The sequence below is a fragment of the Solanum verrucosum genome, unplaced genomic scaffold, assembly GCF_900185275.1.
Source record: "Solanum verrucosum unplaced genomic scaffold, falcon-dt-bn FXZP01000207.1, whole genome shotgun sequence".
Taxonomy (NCBI): Eukaryota; Viridiplantae; Streptophyta; class Magnoliopsida; order Solanales; family Solanaceae; genus Solanum; species Solanum verrucosum.
This window is the reverse complement of record NW_026019996.1, coordinates 4,558,728-4,570,714: the sequence shown is the minus strand read 5'-3', so window position 1 is coordinate 4,570,714 and position 11,987 is coordinate 4,558,728. Positions and strand designations below refer to the sequence as shown.

Sequence of the window (11,987 nt, the reverse complement as noted above, 5' to 3'; positions counted from 1 at the left end):
GGACTCACTCTTGATTTTTATTTCTTTGTCAAAAAAGGCATAGATTCCTCCATGAACTTGTTTCGAAAAGTCAGTTACACGCTTAAACTATTATGACGACCTATTACACACCTTTTACTACTTAAAAGTGAATTTATTTACCCCCTAAAACTGATATGGAAAAATAATTTTAAAATAAAATAAAAATAGGTGCGTCAGATTCATTAAAGTTGAAAAAAGTCAAAATTCAATTAAACCCCACCCACCCTCCACATCTCTTCTTCTTCACAACCCACCCTTTTATTCTTCTTCACCCTCACCCTCTTGAGGAAGCACATTTTCTCCTCTTTCTTTTAAGCAAAAATCTCTCCTTCCTTCTTTGACTTAATTTTTCTCAGCTTGCTTAGCAAATTACTTATCATAAATCTAAGTTTTGTGAGTTTTGATTTGTATTTGTTAACAAATGGTTTCTTAATGTCATCGACGGGATAGAATATTGGGGGTTTCTTAGCCACCGCAGCTATGACAGGCTTTTTTGAGTGAATGAGAGAATTTCCCACTCCATGAATCAACTCCAGATTTTGATTAGTGCGTGGTCATTGTTGAAATTTTCTTCTTTGTAATTTTGCTATGAAGAAAATATAATTGTTAGAGAATTTTAATAATTAATGAGAGATTAATTAGTGTAAAATATAGTTAACAAAAGAAAAGTTAATTAAAAATAAAAAAAGAATATAATTTTTTTTAATTTCTGACATGGCACTGACATGACATTGATATGGCAGCGAGTGTAATACACCACATATTGTGAGAGTTGTGTTACACATCCCAGGGGTAAATAAATTCACTTTTAAATAGTAAAGGTGTGTAATAGGTCGTCATAATAATTTAAGCGTGTAACTGACTTTTCGAGATAAGTTTAAGGGAGAATCTATACCTTTTCCCTTTGTTTCTCTTTCATTGTCTTCTCTTCTTTTTTCTCATTAGTTTTTTTAAAAAAATTTGAAAACCAATTCAATTACTCCTTCAATTTTATAATATAAATAAAAATTTAATTTATTTTTTATGGTTAAATAATTACCTAAGATATTAATAGTCAAATTTAAATACGAATATAATTCATATCGTAGGATTAAACCATTTTTCATTTATCGTATTTTAAAATTTTCATCTTCCTAATTCATTTCTTTTGAACTTCTACTTTTAGGATCCATTTAAACATAAAAAAATATTTACTTTTTTAAAATAATCCTTTTTAACTCACTTTTTCACTTTTGAAATTGTATTAAAGTACATTCAAACATGAACATCATTTCGAATATATATAAATTTAATATTGAGAGAAATAATTTTGATAAAATTTTCAATTTAGAAGAAATAGAAGAAGAAAAATGTTAATGAAGAAGAATGATGTCTGGATTTTTTTTCTTTTGGATATATGATGAGCTTAAAGAATAGTGGACCCCATAATTCACTTTATTTATATTATATTTTATATAATTTTATTAGATCATGTCAATTTTAAATTATATTCTCTTTGTTCCTAATTTTTGGAGCTTGAAAGTCAAAGAATGGGCCCACTATATCCAAGTGTCAAAGAATTAGTGAAGCCTCACACAAATTTTGTTTGTTGTTCCTCTACCATACTAAAAATTTTCTACATATCATTACTGGCACTGTATAAGAGTTCCAGGTCACATACAATTTCAGCCAATCAAGGAAATTACAGGGTGATATATAATGCAGTCATTTCGCAACAATAGCAATCAACCCTTCACCTAGAAGAATAGAGGAATCTAAGTCTCCATCTTTGAACTTCCAACAAAATTACATGCACAGTACGATTCAATTGGACACAGCAGCACTGACTTTTTCCTTCTCGATAGGTTGAGGCTCTGGATACACATGAAAAGATGGAGAGTTAGATAGTGAAAGAAGAAAATGGAGTCATGATCTGATCATCATTAGAGATACAATAGCTAGGCAGCGAACAATGAATAGTAACATCATAAAACAGCTGGTGGTCACATGACTAACATATATGAAATACTGACAGCCAGGTGATCTTTATTTTCTTTATGGATACGAGTGTATTCTTTACATATTCAAGGAAAAGACATCTAAGGAAAACATGCAAACAATTTCTCAATATATTTCTCATGTCAACATTACAATCCACAATGATTAGGGGAAGAGTATAGGATAGAGGTTATGCAATGATGCAATTTATAGGATAAGAGATGGGAGTTGTATTTTCCCAAATCAAAGGTGGTAGTTTCGCGTCTTCCCGCCTAAGTGAGGCTAAGTCATTAAAATACATTGTGGTAATGTTTCCACAATGCACTGATTGTTTGAGCTCTCTTAAAAAGCCAAAGGGTGCACATCAACAGAGCGATTGTAGGAGTTAAGGTAGGAAAAATGTGAATGAAAACCACAAAAGATTAAGGCTTGCAACACGTTGGAAAAACTTCTCTGATAACGATATTCACTCTCTTTGCTTTGTGGGATCGTTATGGCATTGAATACAACTTAGCTTTAGTTGATATCACAAGTACTTTTGACTTTCTACACTAATGGAGAAATTCTTGTTAGGAAAGCACCAAATAACATCTTGATCTTTTAATTCTAAAAGTATCTAGTTGCTATTTCTTGGTTTCCTAACTAGAATGTCTTCACTATTTGTGTAGTTAGGAACTAAAATGGCTTTGTCATATCCACTAAAGCTATTTTCATTAATATCTTATTTCAATTTCGCAAAAGGTAGGGGGAAAATATCGCTAATATAAAAGCGTTTTACACGTGTTTGTCTTCCAACAATCTAAAAGCTATATTTTTCATCTATACCTACCCAATGAAAGATGGTGACTAGAATGGGAAACAAGGACGACCTTGAAGTAATAGGAAAACAAAGATCTCATATATACACCTCTCAGGAACTCCACCATGATTGTTCGGAGATCTTTCTGGACAATCCAATTCACGGCTTTGGCCTTTGATTCAGAACAGAGGCACCTCCAACCATGAGATTAAGGGGCTCAAGTCACAAATGGGGAGTGAGGAAAGCTATTGGTGGCCCCTGCGGAGGGGTAATTTGAGCAGGAAGAGAGTTTACCATATCCAAGCAACAAAAAAGAAGGAAACCTTGTAAATTCATGTAGAAAAAAAGAGTTTGCTGGAGCATAAGAAAACCTCAAATTTGATGGATCAATCCTACACAATCTTTGGAAACAATAAAAGGGGGAGAAATTTTAAAATCTTCTTATATGCCTAGAAAACATATAGAGGATTTTACTCATGTTGATAAAACCCCTGTGACCCAAACCGACAATTTTGATCTTTATTCTAGTTAGCCACTACATAACGGATTAATGGAAGCACAATTTGGGGATAAAGAAACATGAATGAGGAAAAAAAAGATGAAAAAGATAAAACACTCACTAGTCCAGTTACAGAGGCTCCATCTCAGAAACAATCTCAGGCTGGAGCTCTTCTTGTAGCTCCAAGTAGAGGAAGAGCACAATACATAAAAATATCACTTGTATAGAATTTTTTTTAACACAAAAAGGAAGTAAATGTAGCTATCTGTAACACTTGTCAACTCTGTTCAAACATGAATCTGGCAGAGGGGTGGGCAGGATGGGGACACTTGAACAACCATAACAAACGGGTGTGGATAGAAACTAGGGTGGAGGCCATCCTTCGCACGGTCCTACTAATCCTACTGTGTCTAGCAGTTCTAAATTTATCCAACAACAAATAAACCTTAAGATGGGAGGTTTACATTTGTCTGATAGATTCAAAGATCATAATGAATCACTTCTTCGAAATAATTTTCAATGAATAAAGGATGCTCAAACATCAAAATCGCCTTCTGTTTTACTTATTCTGTTTGGCTATTGTTCTCATTAAAAAGAGAAGTTCAGCTTCCGTTTGGCAGAATTAAAAGGATATTTTTTTCCAAAATTTCGTTTCAAGCTTTTCACGCTTAACAGAAAATATTTTCAATTAACAAAGAATGAATCTTACTTTTTTTTCCTTTCAAAATTCTTGTTCAAGGATCTCTACCCCACAAAAGTAGGGATAAAATCTGCATACATCTTGCCTCTCCAAACCCATTTGTGTCATTGCATAGGGTATGTTGTCATTGTTGTTGTTGTGTTTCAAAGAGAAATTTGGGGCTCAAGACCAACAATAAAAAAAACAGTTTTTTCAAACGATACAAAACCTTAAGACTCACTAAAATAGTTTAAAGACTAATCCTTGTCTTGATAGTTATAAAGTAAAGTCTATCGACCTATAAGTTTGGGAGTTGAATTAATATGTTTAGTTCAAAGTCAAATTTACAGGTCATTTAAGTAACAACACAATTACAAAAATAGTTCATCTATTGATTAATAGAGTAATTAAGTGCTACATAAATTATTTTACGAAACCAATTTTAACTATCATTTTACAAACAAGTTTTACTTTAGCCACAAAATTTGTCTGTAGGTAAATGTGTTTGCGAATTTCTCGAGATGCCAATCACCTTACTCAGTGAATCACTTGAATCCTTGCCCTTTATCTGGTTTGCAAACACATTTAAGGTTTAAACACCTTTCTTTCATAAAATGGGCTTCCTAATTCCCAAATTAAAATTAGGTGACAACTATGTGTTATTCCACAAATAGCCACGTTATTGAACATTTTTAAACGAGTTTAAAATCAGGTCGTAACACCTATCAGGTGCTTGTAAGCAAAAGGAATTTACTTCTAGCCACAAGAACAAACGTTCAACGTCACAAGTATCATCTAAAGGTAGCCTCAAAAGTCTAATAATAAAGAAGCTAGTGGTAGTAAATGCTTCAAATGTCAAGATTAACAGAAGCAAACTTAAGTACAATGCTTTATATTAACAACACAAGATGATTTGAATAAAAGGTATTAGAGAAAATACTGCATGTTTTGGTATTACTAATCGCTTGTTTGGTACAAGTTTTCAACCCATGTCAAAGTAATACACACCCTATTTGGTATTATCCTCAGTGTAATAATACATACCAAACCATGGTATTAGCAATACAAAAGTTTTTAATACATGCATAAGCATGATTAAAGATACAATTGTCCATGAAAGTGTATAAGCTAAAGAATGTGGGGGGTATATTGTAAGCAAACAATTTTTTTTAGAAATTATGCAATACATGTTACTTCTAATACACCAAACCAAGTAGTGGATAATGAATAATCCAAGCATAACTAATCCCTGTATAACTAATACACCCTATTCAACACTATTTTTTTACACCCTACCAAATGACGCCTAAGGCCCTTAGATCTTTAAATAGGCTCACATCATAAGTGGTTTTACTCCACGGATCAACGTGGGACAATCCTCACTAAAGATAAAGATGAAAATTATACCATTCAAAGATGAGAATGACAAGTTATCAAATCATCATATGACAAGTTGCATCCATCATCGTATGATAAGTCTGCATTAACAAGTGACAAGCTTTTGCGTTGGACTTTCGGAGATGAAAACGGTTTGCCGTCAATCTTCAAATCTCCATTATGTTCTTCGTAGTATGAAGACAAATCAGCACCTACAGGTAGTTCAATTTTATAGGCATTGCCATTTATATGCTTCAAAATTCGAAGATGGCCAATGCTCAAGGTGATAACTTCTTCCGACACTTAGGAAAACGTGTTTTCCTTGAGTGAATCCATACTAAAGTTTCTTTGAAAATAGTTTATTCAGGTGCTTGTTGCTTGCTTTTCAACGGTCTATCGAGCAATATCATCGCAAACTTCCTCGTGACGCTTCTTGATCTCCTTGGTCCGTTCTTCAGCATTAGCAGTGAACTCACAAATAGTTGGCAATGGGGCTATTTGCGACGAACAACCTCAAATGAAAATTTTGAATTGTTTGACTCAAAGATTTATTGTAAGAATCTCTGCTTGTGGCAGACAGGATCCCATGGACAAAATGCATTTTCACATCTATCCTAGCCTCGGTCGACAAAGTTACCTAGTACCTGTTGCTGGTGGAAAGTGGTAGGTATTCTGTGGAATTAGTTGAGGTGCGTGAAAGCTGCCCGAACACCACGGTCATAAAAAAAAATGACAATAAATTTTGCAAGATTTTGTTTACTACTTCCCTTTAACCATCGATTGGGGATGAATTGATAAGCTAAACAACAAATGACTTCCAATTTTCCTCCATAAAGTATGTCAAAAATGACTTGTGAACTTTGCATCTTAGTCCGAAATGATGGTTTTCAAAATTCCATGAAGGCGGACACTCTTCTCTTTAAGTATAAATAAACAATATGAGAAGCATCAACAGACTTCTAAGATAGAACAAAATCAGCCATTGTCGAGAATCTATCAAATCCTTGTTTGATGTCATCAGACATACCTATTATAGAGTCATTCCTTCATTTGAGTCATCGGCAATCCTAAAACAAAATCCATGCCCACATCTTCCCAAGGAGCTTCAAGATTAGGCAATGACTTATACATACCTATCTTTAAATTTCACATCATTACTAAATGGAAAATACAATACTTCTGAATATGCCAAATGGCATCTCGTTCCATCTTGGGGCAACTAAAGTTTTCTTTTATAAGAGCTAAAATGTTATCCCTTCCAAAGAGTCCGACCAATCCTCCATTATGAGCTAGTCGTCGAGCAACACACCTCACAAAATAAGCCTAATCATCATCATGAAGCTTGGAGTGGGTTTCTTTAAGCTTTCATGTTCCTTCTCAAGCATAAATTTGGTGCGTAAAATAAGGAAGGTGGTGCCTTAAGTCTTTGTTCTACTTTGTTAACGGCCCAAAAGCTTGCCACTTATTGATGCAACAACTTATCAAATGATGAATCAAAAGTTTGTCATTTTTTCATATGATGGATGATTCAGCAGCTTGTCATCCTTAATTTTTTTCGTTCTTATGCTCCAATTTTGCATTATTTCGTTTATTACTGTTCTTTCTCCTTTCTCCTGTCTGTTGTGTAACAAACCATTTCACTTTAATTTGTTGTTGTTATTGCTCTCATATATGTATCCCTTTTCAAATATTTGGCAGTCCTTATTTAAATTGAGGGTACCATCTCTCTCGATGAGGTAGGGATAAGGTTTGCATACGTTTTACCCTCCTCAGACTCTACTTGTAGGATTACAATGGTTTTGTTGTTTATCTTGATGAGATCAATCATCCTCATCTTTAATAATATCTATCACACATTTTTTCTTATACTAAATCACCTGAGATATAAGCCTAGATTAAGGCCTTAGAAGTCTTAATGTGAATAACATTGTATTGAATTATAAAGCTTTTATATAAAGCTTTGTGCTTTAATATGCTTCTTTTAAGAGAGTATTTCCTCTTAAGTAAGTGAGTTATCCTTCGAAATGGTCGACCAAGGTTGCCTTGGGTTTTTCTAACCTCACTAATACTGGCACACTCCCAACGTTTCGGCATCATGTTCATTTCCATGTACATAAGACAACAATTATAGAACGGCAAATATTAAAACATTGTCGAACACTAAGGTTGAACCTTTCCATTTCCATACACTCCAATAACGTCTATAACTGAGGAATTAAGTATAATAAGTAAGTTAATTCTGGATTTACCAAGAAGACTGGAAAAAAAATGTGATGGTCTTACTTGATATGAGTGCCTTAGGTCTGGTTTTAAAAAGAATCCTTTGACGAATTACTCCAATAACGTCCAACTCCACCTTTGTTGAATTGATGTCACCCTTCTCTTCTTCAGTGGAAAGTTTGATTTTCTTCAATACTAACATTGGTTTTTTCAAGGGCACCTTGGTTCCAGTCAACTCATGATATCCAACAGTAAATGTATAATTTTCCTTTTAAAACAAAAAAACAGGCAGAAAATAAAAAACTGAGATTCCTAAAATTTCATCCTTCAATCAACAAAAAAATAAATAAATATTTAAGCATCTCATGAGTAAATTGACAACAAAAAAAAAGATAGAAGATAGAGTTGTAAGTGAAAAACCTGGGATGTGGGGCGGCAGAGAGTGCCAATTCGAAGATTTTGGAGTCGATCTTTGAAGGAGGGTTGGGCTTCAACAACACCTTGAAGCTCTAGAATTGCCCATTCCGGGCATTTCTCCTCTCCGCAACTGCATTTAACCTGAATCTGCATTTTAATTTCTATCAAATAATAAGGATGAGATGTTGTTTTCTCTTTGAGATCACTGAATAACCTCAAGAATGGGTCCAAGGGTTATGGCGGGAAAGTGAGAATTGGCTTTGGCGGGAAAGCTTGTGGCATACATTAGAAAAGTATAAATTATTTCATTTTTTTTTCTCACTTGGGCTCATTGTTGGGTCTCTTACAGCCCACACCCCACAGGCATATGCAGTGAGGGGGTCACCGGTTCATGTGAACCAAGCTTCTCTTTCGAAATCATATATATAGTTTGTATTTTTTATTTTTTAAAAAATATATAGATGTGTAAACTCATATTCAAAATATCATATAATACGATTATGATTGGATGCATTTATCAAAGTGAGGTTAGAAATTTGAATTTTATATATATCTTATTTTATTTTTCTATTTAAAATTAGGTAACGCCTCTCTAAGCGGTTATTAGTAGCACTTTTGGTGTTTTAATTAATTTATATATATATTATTTTGGCGTTTTAATTTTAGACCTATAAATTTAGAATTTTAACTCTTTTTAATGATAAGAACCTAAATGTTAAATCTATCAAATTTGTATCTTAGATTCATAGTGTACCTATCATCTCAAAATCCCGAATACACCTCTGACTCACCCGACACGACCTTAATACTTTCTCCAAATTTATTCTTACACTAAAGAATTGACCTTAACACCTAAGCATAATTTAAGAATCACCCGACACGACCTCATACGTAAATGAAGAATAGTTCGAGTCTTAACTTAGAAACTTTTGGGGTGTAACACTTGTACACGTGACACCAAGTTTTGGGGAAGGTTGTGTTATGTTACGATTTCCACATGCTTATGTTATGTTTAGTTCTTACTTTCTTCCGCAATTACCCTTGTCGGGTGTTGTTTAGGCTAGCACCTGTCTTTGTGGGATAAGGCAAATCCATCAAGCCCAATTTTTGGGCAATGACATAAATCACTTATTACATAAAATGGTCATACGACACCTTTTTAGTTATACACTTCTTATTCTTCTTCTTCAAATTTGTATCTTAGATTCATAGTGCACATATCATCTCAAAATTCTGAATACACCTCAGACTCACCCGACACCACAACCTTAATTCTTTCTCCAAATTTATTCCCACACTAAAGAATTGACCTTAACAACTCAGCATAATTTAAGAATCACCCGACACGACCTCATACGTAAATGAAGAATAGTTCGAGTCTTAACTTAGAAATTTTTGGGGTGTAACACTTGTACACGTGACACCAGGTTTTGGAGAAGGTTGTGTTGTGTTATGATTTCCACATGCTTATGTTATGTTTAGTTCTTAATTTCTTTCGCAATTACCCTTATCGAGTGTTGTTTAGCTAGCACATGTCTTTGTGGGATAAGGCAGATCCATCAAGCCCAATTTTTGGGTCGTGACATAAATCACTTATTACATAAAATGGTCATTCAACACCTTTTTAGTTATAAAATTACTTCTTCTTCTTCTTCTTCAAATTTGTATCTTAGATTCACAGTGCACCTATCATCTCAAAATTCTGAATACACCTTTGACTCACCCTACACGACCTTAATTCTTTCTCCAAATTTATTTTCACACTAAAGAATTGACCTTAACACCTAAGCATAATTTAAGAATCACCCGACACGACCTCATACGTAAATGAAGAATAGTTTGAGTCATAACTTAGAAATTTTTGGGGTGTACCACTTGTACACATGACACCATATTTTGGTGAAGGTTGTGTTATGTTATGATTTCCACATGCTTATGTTATGTTTAGTTCTTAATTTCTTCTGCAATTACCCTTGTCGAGTGTTGTTTAGGCTAGCACATGTCTTTGTGGGATAAGGCAGATCCATCAAGCCCAATTTTTGGGTCGTGACATAAATCACTTATTACATAAAATGGTCATTAGACACCTTTTTAGTTATAAACTTACTTATTCTTCTTCTTCAAATTTGTATCTTAGATTCATAGTGTACCTATCATCTCAAAATTCTGAATACACCTCTGACTCACCCGACACAACCTTAATTCTTTCTCCAAATTTATTCCCACACTAAAGAATTGACCTTAACACCTAAGCATAATTTAAGAATCACCCGACACGACCTCATACGTAAATGAAGAATAGTTCGAGTCTTAACTTAGAATTTTTTGGTGTGTAGCACTTGTACACGTGACACCAGGATTGGGGAAAATTGTGTTATGTTATGATTTCCACATGCTTATGTTATGTTTAGTTCTTACTTTCTTCCGCAATTACCCTTGTCGAGTGTTGTTTAGGCTAGCACATGTCTTTGTGGGATAAGGCAGATCCATCAAGCCCAATTTTTGGGTAGTGACATAAATCACTTATTACATAAAATAGTCATTCGACACCTTTTTAGTTATAAAATTACTTCTTCTTCTTCTTCGTTGCTTATCCTTCTTCCTCTTCGTTTCTTTTCCTCCTCCTCCTCCTCCTCCATTTATCTTTTTTTTTTAAAAAAAATTGACTTACTACAAACGTGAATCATTTTGAGCGAATTATATATAAAAGACTCAAAACATCAACTAGATTTCATATCTAAAACTCGGGACTGTTTAGAGGTGATTTCAAGTTGATCGTGATTGAATAGTCGATGTATATTTCATGTATATTCAATGTATATTCCATGTATAGTTAAGCTATGTTCGATTTTTTGAGTGTATCATAATGTATTATCAGTGTATACCTCATGTATATGTATAAAATATTGTACAATCGATGTATATTTTCTATGACTTTTAATAAACTATAGTGTATAACTAGCGTATACTTTCTATGTCTTTTTGGCTATATTTTATTTAATAAAGCATGACTATATTTTGTAAACTAATTACTTTATTGTATATATTTGAAACTAGCCAAATTATTTTATCTCTTATTTTGTGCATGATGTCACGGACTTAGAGTATCACTAAAGCTCCGTGCGGCACTTGACAACTTACTCATGAACTTGTAAGCTCAAGTAAGCCTTTAAGACTAAGATCGCTAAGAGAATGAAAGGAAAGACTTAGAAAGATTTGGAAGAAGGCTTTGTGTTACTTAAAGAATGCTTTACAACTTGCTTGGTGCCTTACAAATGAGTGCCCCATCTATTTATACTACCACCTAGGGGATAAAGTGCAAATAATGTTTACTTTACAAGTCCCTCTAATAATTACACTTTGGTCCTAATCTAGAAGTCTCTACTAGCCTAGAGAATTCTAAGGCCTTCCAAGATATCTTCTAAGTTATTCTAGAGAATTTTAAGGAAAGATCTAGGGAATTCTAGAGTCTTCCACTAACCTCTCCGCAACTCTAGATTATCCCCCCTTCTTCCGGTGCCAAATTTGAATTATGAAGTGGCGAGACGTGACACTCTCCCCCATCTATTGATGCGACGACCGCGTCACATCGCCGCTGCATAGGCATCTGAGTCTTGTGCATGCGCGAACAATAGTCCATTGACTTGATCTAGGCCCTCGTGCAACTCCTTCAGCTGCTTCTTTATCTCTTTTAGCTTGGCCTTATGATCTACCTCCTTCATAAGAGGCAAGTGCCTTGGCGGTTTCTTTAGCATCACATAATTGTTCTTTTCTAGAACCTTCTTCGTGCATGGTGGCAATGACCCTTTAGCACCATTGTCTTTTTTTAGAACTTGCAATGGTGTCTAGAAATGCTAACTCCTTCTTCTTAGGGCCTATTACAAGCTGCATAGCTGTTAAACAGACTTGTTCTTCCGTCTTCGATACCTTAACCAGGGGGACCATATATGATCCTCCTTGCTCCATGACTAGAAATTGTTGGAGGTAAGGATCGATCA

At 34.2% G+C, this 11,987-nt stretch overlaps 1 protein-coding gene across 1 annotated transcript; it reads right to left on the bottom strand.

Annotated features, from left to right (window-relative positions):
• Positions 1–1,692: 1,692 nt before the first annotated feature.
• On the bottom strand, positions 1,693–8,210 carry LOC125819287 (uncharacterized). The gene is made up of 3 exons (XM_049498753.1): positions 7,993–8,210; positions 7,636–7,840; positions 1,693–1,874 (listed from the first exon to the last, which is right to left on the bottom strand). The coding sequence occupies exons 1-3, from the start codon at positions 8,140–8,142 to the stop codon at positions 1,825–1,827; spliced, it is 405 nt and encodes a 134-aa protein (XP_049354710.1). The 5' UTR covers positions 8,143–8,210; the 3' UTR covers positions 1,693–1,824.
• Between the last annotated feature and the right edge of the window lie 3,777 nt (positions 8,211–11,987).